The sequence below is a fragment of the Larimichthys crocea genome, chromosome VII (genome assembly GCF_000972845.2).
Source record: "Larimichthys crocea isolate SSNF chromosome VII, L_crocea_2.0, whole genome shotgun sequence".
NCBI lineage: Eukaryota > Metazoa > Chordata > Actinopteri > Sciaenidae > Larimichthys > Larimichthys crocea.
This window is the reverse complement of record NC_040017.1, coordinates 4,348,791-4,369,560: the sequence shown is the minus strand read 5'-3', so window position 1 is coordinate 4,369,560 and position 20,770 is coordinate 4,348,791. Positions and strand designations below refer to the sequence as shown.

General features: G+C 39.5%; 1 protein-coding gene across 15 annotated transcripts in view; it reads right to left on the bottom strand.

The window, feature by feature from the left end:
• prom1a (prominin 1a) overlaps positions 1-20,770 on the bottom strand; it is a 71,158-nt gene that overhangs the window by 38,793 nt on the left and 11,595 nt on the right. For 10 of the 15 annotated variants that reach the window (XR_002041912.2, XR_002041917.2, XR_002041918.2 and 7 more), the window contains exons 2-4: positions 6,686-6,744; positions 6,080-6,106; positions 1,643-1,848 (exon numbers count right to left, since the gene is read on the bottom strand). Coding sequence is in view for 4 of the 15 variants with exons in the window: in XM_019258467.2 (XP_019114012.2) it covers positions 1,643-1,848; positions 6,080-6,106; positions 6,686-6,744 (292 nt within the window). In the remaining 11 variants the exon portion in view is untranslated. The remainder of the gene's footprint in view (positions 1-1,642; positions 1,849-6,079; positions 6,107-6,685; positions 6,745-20,770) is intronic. The other 5 variants (XR_002041915.2, XR_002041916.2, XR_002041911.2 and 2 more) reach the window with 1 other exon arrangement.

Sequence of the window (20,770 nt, the reverse complement as noted above, 5' to 3'; positions counted from 1 at the left end):
TTCACTGCTGAGTAGGAGGCATGGTAACAAAAACAGACAATTTTGGACCAAAAAGACTGAAACGTAGAAGAATAGGAAGGAAGGAAGATATCGACTATTTATGAAATATGCAGGTGGATAATGAACAGGTTCTTTTTGGCTCTGAAGATGCTCTGTTGTTTACTTTCAATGTGCAGAAACTATAATATCTTTTAGTTGATCACAAATTACTTTTTTAATTTACGGAGCATTTTAAGTGATTTGCATAAAAATATAGTTTTAAAAACTCTGATCAAGATTGTAAAAGTTTAGTAACCTTTCGTGAGTTGTAACCTTCCCCTACAGTTATCATGTTACATGGTTCTAACATTGTTGAATGCTTAAAACTGACTGACCTGAAGCCGTCTGTTTTCATGACTAAAAAGTCTATTTTCCTGAATACACATTGTAAAGATGAACCAAACACTGTCAAGCCAGTCTGTAGTGGTTTGATATCAGCTGATGATGATTTGGTTTGACTGCTATGATTGAATATAGAATGAAGCAGCTACTTGTCTAAACATTTCTAGACTAAGAAAAACTGCATACATCTACCCATTGTTCTACCTTATTTTCCCTCAGTAGCTATTATCTGTCATTTGCCAGGATAGTGATTCTGCAAAAGAAAATTTACCCTAAACAACAAGAACACGAATACATGTTGATATCTGCAGTCATGACCTTCCTGTTAGCTTGCAGCTGCCTGTCATGTATAAAAGGTCTATCATCTGAGTATGCACTGTAAAGGAGAACCACACAGTGTCACTCAAGTCCGAAATACCTTCATACATGCAGTATGATGGAAGTTTGATTTGATAAGCTAAAAATAGCTGGTGTTACTAGTTTAATTTAGTTCAGTTTATTACAACAGTGAATTACAATTACTGCATTGACAATCCAGGAATTAATTCTAGTCACTTACTGAATTTTCCCCTGGAAAAAAAATCATCAACCAAATGTTTAGAATGTGCGTGTAAAATGGAGAATTGACAATGGAGAAGTAATAGAATAAACCCTGGAGGCAGATGTAGAAGGTATTGTAATTATTATACCAAAAGGCCAAGGAGAAGGTGAGGTGAAGAAGAAATTGTAGCACTTAAGATGGTATTTTCAGGCGAAGATGCCAACCATTTAAATCGTACAGAATAATTCAAATGTTATGGTATGTTATAGATTAGTTTGCATTTGATTTGTCAGTATTTTAGATTGATATAATGTGAATCTCCTGCGGATTATAATGACCAGTGCTTGGACTGAACACAAGTATGAAGGTTGCTGCCACATAGTATCTACAGTCAGACTTTACTATATATAGCAAACAGCATGGGGGATGGGAACAGCTGATCTAACCGTGTGTGTGTGTTTGTGTGTGAAACAGACTGACAAAATGACCAGAGGTGTATGTGTGCACAGTGTGTTTTCCTTCAATGTATGTACATGTGAGTACAAAACTGTCAAAGACAGGGGACAGCTTGCATTAAATTCCAGTGTATGTGTGCATGCACATACGAGTGTGCACGCACTATATGCAAGTTTGCACAAGAAAATCTGTCTGCTTGCAAGCTGATGTCCGTGTGTTTCTCCCTATTTATGTCATCTGTGTGTATGCATGTGTCATACTCACGTGATGACCAGCGAGGTGGAGAAGAGCAGCGTTCCCAGCAGGCCACGCCGGCAGTCTGCGTTCTTCCTCTGGCGTTGGTGCATCTCGCCGCCGCAGTTGTCACAGCAGCGGCACATGCAGAAAAAGAGGCCGACTACTGGCAACAGGACGGCGAACAGCAGACCCACTGCCGCACATATTAGGAAGCCTATCTCGTAGTAGATGGCCTGAGGTCAGGGATGAAAGAAATGAGATGAAGAATGAAGGACAAATTATTTAGTAAACATAATGGAGAAAGGAGTACATGGGAAGGAGATGAAACGAGTAAAGGAGGATCAGAGGTGAAAATGAAACAACAAGAGGGGGGGTATGGGATGGGGGTTGTTAAGAGCAAACAGGATTGAATCAGGAGAGGGGGCAGATGAGTTGGGGAGTGAGGAAGAGAAGAAAGGGTAGATTAATAGTGGTGTACAGGAGAAGAAGGGAGGACACACACACGGAGGCAGAGGATAAAATGAGCAACAAATCTAAAAATATCTGGTAGGATCCCACCACTGGAAATTCTCTCTCTACTCCTGTCGAACAGGGATTTGTGGATAAACAATAAACACATTATGTAACACTACTCACTGCTGGAGAATCCTTTCTTTCTAATTCTTTAATATCACAGTTCAGTCAGTTCAATAAAACTACATTAATACATAAACAATAAACATAAATGCCATGACTATCTTTATTAAAGCAAATGGGATGACTTTATTTTTCAATATGCACTGAGAGGATAGCAACACATGAAGGATGATAAGTGAGTCAGAGCCATCCCTATAGCCCTGTGGTCGAGTTTTTTCCCACTCTAATGAAGGGAAAGTCAGGATTTCTGATGAAAAACTGCTACTTCAATGGGAATGGACTACAAGGCAGTTAGGGCACTGCAGACTCCATCTTAACAACTACTTTAGACTTGTACTGAGTCATAAAATCCAGACGTTTTCTTGAAACAAGGTGACAAATCAGCCCCTCGGGTGAGATAGTTACACCTGTTTCAGTGCAGTTCATCCTTTTTAATAGTTTTATTGCAGAAAATGTAGTATCCGGTTCAGAAATGGCAAAGCACAGGTGAAATGATCTCATGATAGTGGATAGATTTCTGTTACTTGGTTCAAAATATGATTTGAGTGACATATTGTTGGGTGAAAACCTTGCAACTCCAGCTTGACAACTGAAACAAGAATTACATGGCCCAGGTACAACCAGGTTAAACTAATGCAGTCTAATATAACAGCCCTGAATGCTACCTTCATTGAAGTAACAATTTGCCCATCCCATCTACATCGACAAACAAAACATACTCTTTATTATAAAGTTGAACCCAAAACTGAACATTTCAACCTTTAGAATTTATCACATGTATTAAACTTCATTAGTTTTAGTTTGGTGTAGCAAGAAAAATGACATACAAACTCCGGGCCTTGGAAACATGACTCAATAAACTAGAAAATGTTCGATATAGTTTTATGTTATAGTTAGATTGTTAGGATCATTGTTAGGAGTTAAACAGTTAAAAGAAGTTTAGTGAGGTAGGAGAGGCCTAGTAATATTAAAATGTATAGACTGAACCTGTTAACACAGAGATGAGCGGAGTAATGCTGACTATCATATACATATTGTATTTATATTAATACATATTGTATTTGTATTATATAGTAAGTAGAAGTATTTGAATTTTTAGTATTTGGTTTCTGTGTGTAGACAGTCGGTATTATTTAGGATTGAGCTTGACTCTGAATTGTCACCTGTAAAATCTGCACATTAATCATCACAATGCTTCAACTTTGATTGAATATTGGAAATAACATTAACATAATTTCTAATAAATATTCCCTGATACATTGACAGAGTTAAATTGCAGCTGTTGGCATGTTTTCTGTAGATAATCCACCTCCACTTGTCATGTACTACAGTGCTCCCACTTAATCTGCCCCAGTCTAAACTACACTCAGCACAGGCTTTGGAAATTGGCTAAATTGAATAGGGGATTGGTATTCCCACACCGTATGTAACTTGTCACAATGATGTCCAATAGCTTGTCGTTATGAAAGGATCAAAGCACGGCTGCTATCACTGCTCCTGAAAGGACGAAATGCTCTCCCAGCTGATTTGCACTAATCTTAATCGCCCTCATAAGTATGACCCGGCCTTCTCCAGGGACCTGCAGCTTTTGCTTTTTAACATGCAGGGTGAAAAGTGATGGCTTCTAAACTTGTCTGAGATAAGTATTCTTCTCTGGTTCATTGAGAAATCTCTGCAAACTTGAAAGTCTCAGGCAGTGAGCATATTACAACCTCCAAACGCTTGTGTTTGGATGAGTGATGGCCCCAGGCTGTGTCAAAAAATAGTTTACAAGAAGATGTAGGGGAAAAAAATCAGTCATGCCCTTCCTGACCTTCAGGAATATTAAAAAAAGAAGGAAGATTTTAAGGGTTGGTGGAAACAGAGAAAAACATTGTTTTGAAGACGTAGAGAGAGACTGAGAGTGTATGTGGGTCCCATGTCATCTAAAAGCAGCAGTGTCAACCCAGTTGTTGAGGACATTGTGCAAATTTGAACGCTTGCATTGTCATTCTGCTTCTGGGCTTTGCTTGTTATTGGATGAATCTTCACAAAAAAAAGGTCAAAATATATATTTTTTCCACAAGCACTCTTCAAGGGCCTGCAGCTCTGACTATTTTTGGACTATAGCTTTGTCTTGGAAAGGGCCCAACACAAGAAAGTGACCTTCAAATAAGAATAAAATAGATGATGAGGTTGGCATCATGTCTGAGCGGTGAAGACGGGAACATTGCTGTAACCAGATTTAATGAAAAGCAGCAGCCATAAGGCCTGCTGAAGTATCCCCAAGCAAGCAAGCTGTTGTTGATCTAAACTGCTCAACTTTAAGCTAAATGCCTGAGCTTAGTGATAGTGAATTATTTAACACCATGGTAGTTTATGAATTCTGTGAAGACTGCAATTCTGCAACCTCACAAACCTTAGTAAGCCTCTGATCAGAATCTGATCAGAGCAACAGTCTACATTCAGGATAATTATCTGCTGTACTTGGTCTTTTAAAGTGTCATTGGGGTTTTGTATTTACTGGGCAGTGGCATAAAGTAGTCAAGGGCAATCCAAAAATCTACAAAACTTTCACATAAATATGGTGGCAAGGCACTTAAATATGATTTTAGAAATCAATTCTGTGGTTTACTTTACAAATATTGGATCACTGTATTGACATTGATTTATGGAGTTCATCCATTTTTTCTAGAAAAAGTTTGGTGTCCACTTGCTCTGATAAATCGGCCAGTCACAAATCATTAAATGTGAATTCATATAAGAAGCAGCGTTGTTGTTTTGACCTATGACTGTTTTAGACCATTTTATGCAAAGAGGAGAATTTGATTTGTCCTGAAGCAAAGAAACTTATACAATTTGTAAACACTGGTTGGTCAAGTATGTTTTGTGTATTGTGTAATATTTCTGCAGGGACCGGAAAATGAATTACCTCCTTCTTGTTACTTTAGTGTGCCACACACTGAGGAGTTTGTTTTAGTTATTTGTTGTTTGAAGCTGTGGAGGATGGATGTTTTTTTTAAAAAGCTCCATGAAGCTGTGGCAGCACTGCATACTATGTGTCAGTGCCCCAGGTCAGTGTGTGGAGATTTATTGTAGTAAAAAGAGTTCTGCCAACATCAGCACGCAAAAGATCAAGAGCGTGTGTTTATTTGTGGCTCATCCTTGTTGTGGTGGATATGAGAGCAAATACTACTGACAATAAATTATAAAGCTGAGCAGCACTTTCAAAGCTAATCTGTCTGAACATTTATGTTTTTACACTGGTATACATGTATTCAACATCACTGCTTCATCCTAAGGCCCATCTTTACAAGCATAATGGTGTTTTTGTAGCTGCAGCATTAAAACAGGTTAACATTAACACAGACTGATATCAGTTTGATAAGCCCTTGACGGGAAAGTGTGAGTTTTTGTTACATGCTTATCTCCTAAAAGGGCCACAGCAGCCAAGTAAGAAAACAAAGGGTACTATTTCACAAAAAGCTCAATGTAGCAGAAACAGAGCCATGACACTGTTGTAAAAAAATATTTCAAATGGTCTGTAACATTCCAGGGCATTGAGGCTCTTACTTGGAAATCCAGTCAGCATTGTTCCACCTTCATGAAACTGAAAAGATCTAAATCAGGACATGTCTCAAATGAGACAGCATCTACTGTCGTGGACAAGCTAAGATTGTGGTTGCAAGGTGGATAGGGTGGAAAATTCTAGTGTTAAAATGTTGAACTAAACAAAAAGATTTTTTTTTAAAATGTACTGAAGAACTGTGCAACCCTGGTGACTCAGGACAGTGGAGCATGATGAGACAGGGGATGGGTTTCACTGTAAGTCCAGTGTGCAGACTTTACCTGAAGGGTCAGCACTATGTTCTCTGGCTGAGGGAGGCCAGAGCAGATCAGATGAAGAGGGCATGCAGAAGACAAAGGCAATGCGGCGTCAAAGAAAGAGCAAAGCCACAAAACAGAAACATGTGGATGAAATAGAATAACAAAAAAAGAAAAATCAAAGAATTCAAAACTGACATGCACGTCCACATAGTTGCATATTGTAGCACTGCGCACAGACAAATTCTCCCATAATTGAGACTATGATACAGAGTGAACTCTCACTGAATTTCTTAGATCTCAGTAACTGTCAAAAACCTGAAAAACATCTTTCATTATCAAAGTGGTTCCGCATAGAAACTCAAATGATATCTCTCTTGAAATTCATAGGTTGTGCCAGAGGCAATTACCATCTTCTGCCGGGGTACCAGTAAAGAGATGGCCTTGCCTTGGCTTGTAAAAGCTATTAACAGCTTGCTTCAGAGAACTGCCTACAGACTGACGACTGAGTATTTCATAGGGTACATTTCTTCTCATAAATTGCTCATCCGATCAGAAAAACACAACACCAATAAGGTAAAGAAATAGGCACAACAAAACACACACACACACACAAACACACAGGGTTACCTTTTGATATTCTGTCTTGATGGCTCCAAACTTGTCCTTTGCCAGTTTGACAATAAGATCTGCAACAACACAAAGAGAACAGACGAAACTTGAAGAGATCTGTTTTTCTTGCAAAGAGATTGACTCTAAAGGCTGTGTTTGCGCCACTCACAGAGTATATACCAAATCTAACTACTAGGGTATCACCAAAATCATCATCTTTCTGTGTTGTGTTATTTTTCTGGTGTGCATGAAGCTTACTACATTTACTACATAAACTACATTTTTTTACAACCCTATTAATGGTAACTTTTAGCTTTTAAATGCAGAGCTGCTATATATAGAAACCTTCCTCAGCCAAACAGCAGCAAACTGCAGTATATAGTTAAATGTGAGAAATTACTGCTGTCAGGCTGAAGCAGCCAGTTGACATCTTTGACAAGATGGTGTCAGGAAATCTGGAGCCAAACTCTGACACTGCAGTGTCCCTTCATCCCCATCTCCTCCCTCTGGGTTTAGACCAGGGCAAATCTGACAGGGTGAGGGATTCTTATTTTAGTTATTTCTGGACAGACGTCATGTTATGCTGATATTCGGATTACTTTTGGATCTCAGAAGAACTTGCAGTGAAATTCTATATTGGGAAACAGATTCTAAATGTGAAATTCCTTGTATCTTTGCCAGTTATATCATTATTTCAGATAGTCATGAAATTCTAAATGATATCTGAGCGAAGAACAAGCTGCTGCATAAAAAAAATCTTTTTCAATACTGTAGACAATTTAGTAGCAGTTACCAGTAAAAACAGCAGTAAGTTTAAGTTTGTATGATATATTATAATTTGCTGAATAGATGCAGCAGTCTGAACAATCAGCTCGGTGGTACAGTGCAGTGTTTTATTCATGATCTTAGGCTGCAGATATCCAAACACTACTCTTCACATATGAACTCAAACAAACATGACTTATCACAACATAGGTGAAACACTTCAAATGGATACTGAAAATGAAAAATGTTAACTGAACTTTTAGATGGAGAAAAACTCTTTGAGTCAATTCCACTTCAAAAATGGAAATCATGGTGACATCTTAAAACAATCCAAACAAATCCTACCAAATTCTGCATGCCTCTGTTCTCTTTCATATCTACACCTGGTGCACGCTCGTCATATAATGATGACAGAGACGACTTCTCAGAGGCAATTGGTTTCCAAAAATAAGCAAACGACACAGGGGCTTCTCCTGCTTCTGCAATGCAGTGTTTCTTTCTTCTGAAGGAAGGATGCATCCTGCAGATAAACTGTTGATCATCACAAAACACACTTGTGATCCCTGCCTATTATTCAAAGCATGAAATTTGTATTACTCTGAGGGTGCCGCAGGCTTATACTTGATCCAGTAATTATGGCTGTTTAGGAAGAGAGGAGCCGATCTCTTAAAGTACATGTGCCTAATTGGCTTTTTAAACAAACATTTATCGATGCAGGATTAGTGAGGAGAGCTTTATTTCTTAGACTTGTATAGATGCACACTTGACCTGCCTAAAAACACGTTTGTACTGATTGTTACGGAGCTAGAACAGACGCAGCTCAAGTGCCTTGCTTAAGGGCAGTGTGATTATTGTTACAGGAGGCAAACAGCTGAAGTTTGTGACACAACTTTCCGACCAGAATTTTCCCACCAAGTTTGGTAAGCACAACTCTACTTTATAGGTCAGCCTGCCTCTGTAGTTTTCTAGCTTCTAGGTTAGTTCTTCCATCCCAGGATGGCTGTTGTCAGTTACTATTGTGCATTTCAGGGTGAGGTGTAAAACGATCCAGGCTCTTATAGAAAAATAAAATAAAGCGAGCCAAGCCCAGCTATCATTTTTTCCTGTTTTACTGGCCCTTTGTGTGCGTTACAAAGAAGCCCCTGACCTTGTGCTAAAAATGTTGTTAAACAACTTTTGTACCCAAAAGATAGAAATTGTAATGATGGTAAACAAAATCTCACCACTTACCACTGCAGAGTAAGCTTTCGTGCCTATACATTCTGGTAAAATGTCAAAATATGAGCTTCTTTTGTAGAAGATACCAACTCCATGAGCACAGCCGGATGGATCAACAGAACATTAGTTTAACATTTTCTGAAATATATTCCAGTCTTTATGAACAACTGACCAAGAATTCTGTTGCCATTTCAGCCTGAGCGCAGTCTCTTCTAATTAAAATATATATTCAGGATGCACCTATTAATTATTTTCTTGATTAATTGATTGTCAGAACATCAGAAAAAGTTGCAATTTTGCAGAGCCCAAGTTGACACCTTCAAATTGTCTTGTTTGGGTCAGGGGCAATGTTTGCTCAGTTTTTAATCATAGAAGACAAAGAAAAGTAAATTGCCACATTGGAGTAACTCAGACTCATTAATCTTTTGCCCTTTTACTTGAAAATTGACTTGATTTGAAGCTGTTGCAGATGAACTTTTTGACGATTGATTGTTTCAGCTCTAATTTCTACATTAGGGTACACTAGATGAAAACTAATTGCCACCAGACTGTATTCATTCATTTTTGTCCCCGACAAAGTTTTGTTCTAGCTAGCATGACTTTCATATAGTAAAACCTCATAAGGAGCAGATTGGAGTGGACGGCTGCGTGTACAGAGAACATTGCTTTAAAATTGGACTTTGGTTTTTGCATATTTAATCAAGACCTATCAACCTAAACTGCAGGCTAGTTGCCATAAGCAACCGAAGCATAATCACAGCGCCAGTATGTTTTCCCCAAAACATGCAAATGAGTTTTGCATAAACCAAATTAAAAGGAGACCCTGTTGTCAGCCCAGAAGAGCTGGGGTCGACTGACTCAGAGTCAGAGAGGAAAGAGAGGGCTGAGTCTGCAGCCAATCAGAGTGGGATGCCACAGTGTCCACAGAGGTGTTGGCTCTCCAACTATAGATTGTATAACAACTTTCTGCTCCTTCTGTCAGTGTGAGTTTGTTTTACCCTATCTTCAGGTGTACCTGAAACCAGACTCCAAAGTTCTGCTTCATATTTTCCTATTCAGTAAAAATATCCTGGTTCATTCATGAAAGCGTGGTGGGATTAATTAGACAATGGCAGACCTCTTGAAAAAAACAAAAACAAAACAAAAACATTAACTTCAGGTTTAACTGAAGAAACAACTGAATTTTTTTTCTGCCTTTCAGAAATGTTTGTCCAATCTCTGAAAAATGAATGAATGAACGTACTCCCTGCTGGGGATACTCAGCCAAGAGGAAGCATAAGGAATAAAAGAAGCAGTGGAGGATGGAAGAAGGAGAAAGAAAGATCAAAAACAGAGAATAAGAAAAGTGAAGAATAAGAGAGGTAAAAGAGAGAAGAGGGCTGGATTGAATTCTAGTGAGAGGCGTCTAATCCCTCTACATGATGAAGGAAAAGCTCACTCGATGCTAGTTTCCACCCACATTAACTCTCCCCTCCACCCACTGCTGACACTCATCATTTTAAAGACGATGAATGTGTTTGTCAGGATGCTGTGGCCTTTAACCCCTCCAAACTAACCTGTTGTTTGTCATGTTGACAATATCTACCTTTCAGAGGTCTGCAACTGCTCTCTCAGCAAAATGCATATATACAGTATTGAAAATGTTAATGTAAATGTATGGGAGAATTAATGTAAATGTAATGCATAGCAGAGGATGGCTTCGGTAACTTCTCAGCTCTGAACCGAATCGAGGTAGAGGTTTTACGGCAGATTTAATGAAGCTTTGCAGGGAGCTCAAGATAAAGCAGAACCTGGCAAGATGAATTTTTCATCAGTTTCACTAGAAGGGAGTCGCCCGCCCAGAGGAATCCAGCAGTTCTCTATCTAAGTTTGGCTGCTTGGTTTTAGAATTGCAGAGGAAGAAGCTATTTTCATGGCCATGAACAGTAGGTTTGTTTTCTGGGTACTGAACACTTTCCTGGACCAGAACCAGAACTTTATTAGTGGCTCAATTAATTTTGTAATTACACTTCCTTTTTTTAAAAAATTTAAAATGACTTGAAGTGCAATACTTAGCTTGAAGCATTGTCTTAACACTGTTAACGTTGGTTGTTTCCACTGCCCAGTTGTGGACCAAGACTTAGAAATAGTACATGAACTCAGCTAGAATATTTATAACAACAAATTTATAACAGTCCTGTGTGATCCTGTGCGATTTTGACAGCAGGGGTTCAAAACAAAACAAACTCCAGTCAATGTAACCTTATCCTAATATTTCCATGCATTTGTCTGCATTCTTTTTCAATGTTTGGATTCTCTCCTCGGACAGATATCAGCAGATGTTTGTTTCTGGAGGTCTTTTTAGTTAGGCACCACATCATAGCAGGGCTGGCTGATCATTTTAAATGTATACTGTACATTTGGAAATGAATTAATGTGTGATATAACAGATTCACTTTTGGATTAGACGGCCTTTGTCATCCTAGGTCATCAGTGCATCATCAGTACCCATGTGCAGATCCAATTCTGGTGACTGATAGAAGAGCTTACAAAGACATAACTGATGATAAGCAGTGTCAGAGTTAGGCAAATCGACAGCATGATAAGAATAATGACTAACAGGTAGAGACAGGACGGAAAGTGGGCGTCCTGTACAGCAATGAATCGAGGCTTAATACAGTGGGATCACTGACACACACTTTCTAATAGACTTAATAAAAACATGGCTTATACAGATTGATTCTTCTTGAACAGTTCACAATCAGCAGATGGATGCAGTAGTAGTAGTTTAGCTTTTGACATTGTGTTAAATATAAAGTTATCATAAAGTCCTGTGGTTGGTTCACTTGCTTTCACACCGTAAAAGAAGCACATCCACTTGGATGTGGAGTGACTCTTTTCAAGCGGCCTCAGTCCAGTTGAACCAGCAGTTTTGACCAAGAGAATCAAAACTTCCACAGAAACCTCTTAAACTACACTCTCCCTCTGTACGCTCCAAACAGACTGCTTTCATGTCAGTCTTTACACACACCTTGTTCACCCTGAAAAGACACTTTAAACATTCACCTATACTGTACTGTAAGAGCTTGTATTTCATTTGTTAATTAAAGAATTAAAACCATCACAGCAAACAAACTGTGATGTGTGGCTGGTAATCCTCCCAGCAGCCCCTCTGGGTGTCCATGGAAAAAAAAGGCGATTAGTAGCATGGATTAAATGATTTGACTGAAGTGTTCAAGCCTTCGTCTTTAGTAAGTGAATACAGTAAACACACATGTTCGTCTATGTATTGATTGTCTATAAGGATTTGCAGGTTGTGTTGGTGAGATGTACACAATGGCGTTTAGCTCCACCACCATCGACACCACATACTGTTTCTTCAGGAAAATAGGACATGGCAGCTATGCATGATATTGTACTGCTGTGACTATAGCACTGAGATCTAATTACTTCTCAGCACGTAAACCTTTTAGAGTGCATCAAGCTTTATCAGATAAACTACACCATAGCAGACTAATGCATGAAGACACGCTTTATGGTGTATCTTTGTTTATGTGAGACCGTCATCCGGAGCAATGTGCCCCTGCATGATGGCTTCATATCTACCTTATCTTTGTTTAACTTTGTATCTACACTTGTATCATCCTATCAATTTTCTCTCTGCACTGCGTTCAAATTTAATGAGAGTAACTGAGAGCTGGAGTCAAACTCTATCTCTCTAATTACTAAATCATAAGCTAAGGCTGTGTGCAAGCTGTATCGATGTTTTTTATATTGATACCAACTTTTGTACAGTATGTACAGTATATACGGGCTTGGGATTATTTGAAAATCTATGTCAGTGCCTATATGACAGATGATTTTTGGTACTAAAGCAATACATTCTGGATACTTTAGTTTTTTTTTCTGAAACACAAACAGTTACACAAGACCTCCGCTTTAATGAAATAATCTTAAACTGATAATAATTTTATTTAAATCAGGATCACAAAGTCAGTAAACGATATGACAGCTGAGCAGACATTTGATGCCAGCCCTACAACTATAAAATGTATAAAACTTCAAGCATTAATAAGACCAAAAAGAGTTTGCTCTCATGATGCTTTCTATAAAACACATTTTCCATTTAGAAGTGTATGTATTAATTATGATTTCAGCAGTTCTATAATTTCAGGAGACATTCCATTGATAATATGGATATTTCACATTTAATAAAAGATGAGTTTTTGCCAACGAGATGACATTTTTTGTACATCAGCAGTGAGTGTGATGTGTTGTACGAGTGTTTCTGCTGTTGTTTAGTGACATTCGTGTGTTTGAATCCTTCTATCATTTCATGGAAATCTTCTAACTCAGCTGTCTCTTGTTTCATCTTGACAGTGGTTGTTACGTAGTGGACTGGAGACAGGGATCGTTCTGTCATGAGTCGGTCTGTGTAACCAATAGGAAATCCTGTGGTTGTTATTAAAGCAGAGCCGTTGGGATGACTGACCTTTGTAAAGGCTGCGCTAAGGCACACAGAAGCATGAACCATTCAGGAATATCATGTAACATACAGTCGATGAAAAGCCAATAAGCTTGTCCCTGGAGATTTTTCAGAAAACATGTCATACAAATCAGGTCCAATTAACAATGTGGCTCCCTGGTAGGGGTGAGACAAGTGGCTAGAGTGTTAACAGGCTATTGTATATGTTTGTATATTTGTAAGTAATAACGTTTTACTTTTAATGTGGTGAAAGGAGTCTGCATTTATCTATACATTAATATAGATGATTCTTACAGTATCTGTTGTCCACAGCTCATTACATCTTTGCAGCCATCTGAAAGCAGCAGGACAGATATGTTGAGAATTCTTTAGCCTCTGATTGGAGATGTACTGTGTCAGAGTGCTGTGCCATTATGCACAGCTGTCCTCTGTGTTAACCTTCATTAAATCACGTGAAAATGACACCAGGCTGCTATAAAATACCTACTTACACCACTACACACATCAGATGGCTCTGTTATAACTCTGCCTGTTTATGTGGAAGCTCATACATCAATGCATACAATACGACAATATGATTTCCTGGAGAAGCGTCTCTCCATTTACTGAGCCGCTTTCAGAGCGATGACACCAGTGAAGCGACGAGCTGAGAGCATATTTATTAATCACTGCATCCTCAGATCTATATTCAACTTCACGCAGGTCTTTTGTACTTTGCTCTGCTGAACCTAGATGAACCAAAATGTCCAGTCAATCTGTGCACCTATGATGTACTGCTCTGCACTTGTCATTGCACTTATGCATAATGAACAAACTATTTAATGGTGAGACTTCTGTACTGTCATTTCTTGTTATTTATTAAATTGAGTATATTAGCTGATTTATTGCTCTAGTTTATAGCGTCAAATAACGCACACAATCATTCCTGCCTCTCGGTAAGTGCAATAGTTAAAACATCTACCAAGTGTGAAGCAAACATTGACAAAGGAGACAGACATGCTGCTGTGACATCCCGCTATTAGACACCGCTGGTGTCAGGGTTTAAGCCTATTTTACATCCTTACTTATTTTACGTTGGTCTGCAGAAGGATTTAAGCTAAATAGCTGAAATGGAAAAGCAAAAAGTGTAAGTAAGGGAGAGACAGAAGGAAAGACTGCTGGAGGAAAAAAGAAGAAGATCTGGAGCAGGCTGAGACAGATGGACAAAGAAAAACAGCAGACAGAAAGCGTCAGGAGGAGATCTAAAGGGATAGAGTGTGAATACTAATGAAGTGGAAGGATAGAAGGACAGTGAGATGGATCGATACACATATGTAAATAGATGCATCGGTGGAAAGATAGAGATATGGTCGATGTCATGGAAACCAAGGGTTTAAATATGCGTTCAGGACTGCCTGTGCAGTATTTACTGACAACATCATGGCTATAAAAAAATGGGGGAAAAATCCAATCAACTTGCTCCAAAATCCACCAACCATATCAACAGAACTCTAATATTCCCCCTACTAAGCCCCAGCAGTCGTCTGTGACAACGCCCGTTGCTAAAAGGCTTATTAAAATAAATAAATAAATAAATAAGTAAATAAGTAAGCCTGGCCATGAGATACACTTCCACACTACAAAACTTCATTCAGCCTAACAAAGCAGACAGCCAGTTGGGGATTTTTCCTGAACAGAGGGATGCTGTTGTCAGCTACGTGGATTCTCCCTCACAAAGTTATCTGAGGACACACACACAAACAGGAGAAGGCTCTATGTTAAGAATTCAATTCAGCACGAGTTGTAACATTAATGTGGATAGGGAACTCTGCATGGACCTTTCTGTCACTTAAGTGACACATACCAGGACTTTTGCTGGTGCTTTCATTTTTTTACACTAATAACTCATGAGATTTTCATATGAATATATTTTATTTGAAGCTGCTTTAATTATAATTTTCATATAACAACAATGGATCAAATGATTTCGATTATGTGAACAAGGTCACTCATAGTTCTGCATGCTACCTACGCACCTCTGAACAGCAGACAGACAATTCCATTTTAAAAACAGACTGTCCATGAACTATAGCAGGTTTTGCTGGCCAATGCTAACAACATAATGAGTGTGTGCACTGTATGTTTAATGCAAAGGTCAGGCAGGTTTTTTTGGTTTGTTAGTTAGACCCAAGAGTAAAAGGAAATCGCATCAGTGAAGTAAACTTAAACTTCATAAATAGAAAAATGAAGCAAAGCACCACCTACGCTGTTTGGCAGGTAAACGAATGTGCGGCACAAAATCACAACCTCAGAGACCAAAATGAAGATGAAATTAAGATTTCAACTTTAATAACTGCATATGTCATGCCATAATGTTGTGCTGCTGAATCCTTCTGGTATCCAGGATACCTTTTGACACCTCCAGGAGGCGTCATCAGGCTTCAGGCTGTGATCAGATACACTTTTCTCAAGGTGCCGCTGTGAATGTTTAGTAACAGTAGGAGGTAAAAGCATATGAGAATTTCTTCATCCTTGTTGCTATGCAACTAAACAGTTCTTAGTATTTTTAGATAATGGACTTGATATTTATGTGTTTGCTAGAAAAGTCTACTGTAGAGCTCAAAGTGAAGGAAGAGAGAGAGAGACAGAGACAGAGAGAGAGAGAGAGAGAGAGAGAGAGAGAGAGAGAGACAGACAGACAGACAGAGACAGAGAGACAGAGACAGAGACAGAGAATCATGCAATCACATTCCTTAGCCTTGATTCATATATACCATGTACCATCCACAGGGTGTATCAAGGCATCTCTTTTTACCCAAGAAGGCCAGTTCACTAGTCATGGGGAATACTACTCACTGTGCCAGACGTGTGTGTTCTGTAGTGCTGGAGATGCTTTGTTAAGTGTGAAAAAATAACCTTTCAGCTTGAGTTTGCATGCATCACAGTACATCCAAAACACAAGGTACACAGTGAAGTGTGTACTTGGAAAATAACTGACAGGAGCAGCTCCACTCCAAAAAAGCAACCTGTGTCATTGTAGCCTAAATAACCATTTCCTTTTTTTTCCTGATTGATTTCCTGATTTGGTGCTTGGACTCCTCCACTGCAATGAAAGATAAATCTGAGAGCTAGTGCCATGATTAACAAGATAAGAGAGATATGAGAGAGGGGCTGGAGGAGGTTTAGTGTGAAATACTAAGTTGTTTTATTCTTGAGGCCTCCAGAAAGGAATAAAAATAAACTTGAGAAGGTTGATCTGTTCTCACAGAGAGATATGACAAGGGCTCACAAGTAGACATTGCTTCCCTTTTTAACAGATTGAAAAGTATAGGCGTAGATATCTACGGCCTTACATATAATCAAATTATGTAAAACAGACATTGTTGTACTAGCCTAGACATCGAAATTACAACTTCATAGTACTTATTTTGGTTTACTGTCATAAACATAGACATATGCCAATAAAACGGTGCTGTATCTACTAACTCCTCTATGTTTCGGTAAATATCTTTCAGTAAATGTTAGCAGGACAGTGATTTAACTGAAATGTTTCTGATAAAAGGAGAACCAGCGCATGTGTGTATACTGTATGTGCATTCCAGGGACTGGTGGTTCGTATCAGAGCTCACTTCCCATGAGCTTGGTGTAAAAACACCTCCACACGAGGTAAACACACTGTTACCATAGAGTTTGTAACCACGGAAGGAAAATCAGGCTTAACTTTACACAAAACAGGAGGAGAGGAAACACACACACACACACACACACACACACACACACACACACACGTATGATAGAACAGTATTTCATTTCAAACCTTGATAACTTTTAATAATGTTCCCACCAATGACAGAATTGAGTAGCTGAGACAGAGAGGGTGTGTGCCAGCAACAGAATATTTCTGTGTTTTTTTTTTCACAGTCTTTTGAAATACATAATGTGGATGCATCAAAAACAAGATGGAGGGACTGTGTGAATTTTCCATATGTATACAAGCAGTAAATGTATATGTGTGGGTGTGTGAAGAGCACTTTACTGCACCTTTGACATAAACAGCAGTGTTTCCTCGTTACATATACAGTTGTGAGTCCCTCACTCACACAAAAACCTGATGAGCACATGTGTAAGACACACACATAGAAAATAAAGTGACGTCCACCTCATCATCAACTGAAATATTGTTTATATGATGGACTATGAATGCATTCCAGTCTGCACATTTAGTATGTTAATAAACTTGACAGCCTCCCCTCAAGTGGAAATTACATTAATGCGCAGAAATGTATGACAGGGGGAAATGCACAAACACTCACACGCAAACACTTATTCACACAGATAAAAATAAACCTGGGCGACATGGCAACAGACACTGATAAATAATGTTATATTGCAGAGGGACTTGTGCTGTCTTGCTGTAATCCTGTCCACTGACTTAGAGAAATGACTCCTGCGTGCTGCAGCTGTGAATGATACATATAAAGTAGACTGATGCGCCTATAGAGAAGCATACAGCCTGCAGTGTGTCATACTACTGTATGTATTTCTCTGTATGCAAGCAACACACCCACAAGCCTCTTGATTTCTCATAGTTTTTTGTTAAACTGTCATTCTACATTATTATTATTTGACATTAAAAGGTGAAGCTGTTACATATTGATCTGAACTGATATTTTTATGTTCCCTTTTAAGGCTCCAGACTACTCTGTACAAGTGCAAGTATTTTGGGGACAAGCCATGTGACTGGACACATTATCCATGTTTCCCAGGTAATGTGGAATCCTTGCTGTATCTTAACATAACATAACATATCTTTAACTCCCAGAACTATATTTTTGCTATTTGGAAGGTATGCACCTTTTTGCACTAGGCCACTCTCATTGCCATGGGTCTATTTAGCTAATTGGTGTCAAATACACACTTACACACTTGACCTCAGTGCAAAATGTCAGCCTCCCAGGGTGAAAACTGTATCTGCCAAAGGGTGGGGAAATTTTTCTTGACTGACAGACGGACAGAGTGACCTATAGAGATGCTAATTGCAGCTAAAAATGATCATTGCTTTTTCATTGGTTGCAACAGGACCTCAATATGTTTTGAACAAAGTGCTTGTTGCACCATCAAACCCCCTCCCTCCACACATTTAGGAAGCTGAAATTGAGGGGGCTGTGTTCAACAATTTCCGTAATTTTACACCCACTTCACACAAGACATTTTGTCAGCTATGTGCAGTTAAGAAAGTTAAAAGGATCGGAACTTCTCTCTGAAACTCTTTTTTTTATTCACAACAAAAGTATCTCGGGGTCTTGTTCACAAGTGAGGGAAGGATGGAACGGGAGATCGACCGGCGGATCGGTGTGGCTTCTGCAGTGACGCGGACTCTGCACCGGTCCGTCATGGTGAAGAAGGAGCTGAGCCGAAAGGCGAAGCTCTCGATTTACCAGTCGATCTACGTTCCTACCCTCACCTATGGTCACGAGCTTTGGGTAGTGACCGAAAGAATGAAATCGCGAATACAAGCGGCCGAAATGAGCTTCCTTCGCAGGGTAGCTGGGGTCTCCCTTAGAGATAGGGTGAGAACCTCGGCCATCCGCGAGGAGCTCAGAGTAGAACCGCTGCTCCTCCGCATCGAGAGGAACCAGTTGAGGTGGCTCGGGCATCTTGTGAGGATGGACGTCTCCCTGGTGAGATGTTCCGGGCACATCCCTCCAGGAGGCGGCCCCGGGGAAGACCCAGGACACTATGTCTCTTGGCTGGCCTGGGAACGCCTTGGGGTCCCCCTGGGAGAGCTAGCAGAAGTGGCCGGGGAGAGGGAAGTCTGGGCTTCCCTGCTGAAGCTGCTGCCCCCGCGACCCGACTACGGATAAGCGGAAGAAGACGGACGGACGGACAACAAAAGTGTGTGCCATTTTCTCCATTTGTATGATTTATAATGTCAAACCTGAAAACTAACCTAAATTACTAACAACACAGAGCTCTTCATGAGAGATCAGGGAGCCAATGCAATGCACCCAGGAGGAGGCTTTGACAGCATTATTTGAACAGGTATAAACACTTTTGCGGACGACATACCGTACTAACAAGTTTGTTTCAAGTGTACTCAACCCCTTATCTTCTTACAGCACCCCAGAATGAGCTTTATTCTTTAATTACTCAACAACAAAATCAACAACCTGCAGCAAATTCAGAAAGTGTAATAACTTCATTGTGTGGTTGAAATTTCTGCTGAATCATGATCTTCTTGCTACAAGGCCCCTATTCTAACCATTAGGCTAAGTAGTTATTTGAGAGTCCAGGGACAAAAAGAGGACAAGCAGTCTGGTCAGCCTGTTGACCACTGAACAGACAGCCAAGAGGATTGGCTGTGCAGTCTGGCCCAGGTAAACAACGTCCCAGATTACCATCAGTTAATCATGGCTGAAGCCATGCTCGAAAGTGACAATGACAGACAGGAACAGTGACCCATAGACCGAGCAGAGGAGACAATCTAACAACTTCCAGTCAACAGTTTACATGGGAAAAGGAGATGTAATCCAAAATAACCTGGGCCATGTAGCTGATGTTATTATCCATGTATAGTAGCATTATGTATAACGAAGGAGTTTAGCGTTTTGTTTAAGGATACATGATTTCAATCATGAGCTAATTGTAACTAACTAGAGTGACTACCTGTGTTGTGGTCCCTTGATCCTCTTGCAATTGCAATTAAGCAAATACTTTTACATGTTTTACATTTTCAAATGAGCTGCTCTCAACATATAAGCTTAACATGAGAAGCCTCCTTGTGTTTCTTGTACCAACCACTTGTAAGCTAGACAGCCAGTCAACGGTCTAGATCTTACACACTAATTCTTTCTTACTGGCAGTGAACAACAATTAACAGCAGTTCATGATCACTTTGTAAGATACTGTAAATAAAGAGCATGCTGAGCCATGGAGCAGCTAGTTTAACATTTTTATCCCATTAACGTTAAGTAAGAGTACCGAAAAGTATCCATACTGAAAGGCAGTACTGGTACTGATACATTCCCACAGACTGTGTAGTTTCTGGTTTCAATCGCTACTCTCAAGTCTTCTTTAAAACAGTGTGATTAATATTAATTGATTTTGTAAATTGTGGTCCTATTTCACAGATGATTAGGGGTATGCTTTAGGGTGTGACTACTTACTAGGATATCACCACTTCTGGTTACAAAAAAACAAAGATGGTGATGGTCATAAGCCAAAACTGTAGGTCACTGTAGGTTCACGCTCAAACTCCTGATCATTATTATTATTATTATTTTTTTAAGCTTTATTTTGATACAGACAGCTGATAAGTGACAGGAAATGTGGGGAGAGAGAGCCGGGGAATGACGTGCAGGAAAGAGCCACAGGTCGAATTTGGACCCTGGGCTTCTGCAGCGAGGACTGAGCCTTTGCACATGGGGCGGCTGCTCTACCAACTGAGCTAAACACCGCCCTGCAAACTGCTAAAAATATTCATCACTATTCATTAGATAAAGTCAATCTGTGCTGTTTGGGATGGGCTTCGACCATTTAGGATAAATGCTACTCTACTAGATCAAGCATACTTGACACACAGCTTGTCATTGAGAGCTCCATTACAGGCTCAAAAAGCCTCTCAGAGTTGTGACACAGCCATGTTCCTGTGACACATCCCACTCGGGGGAACTGTC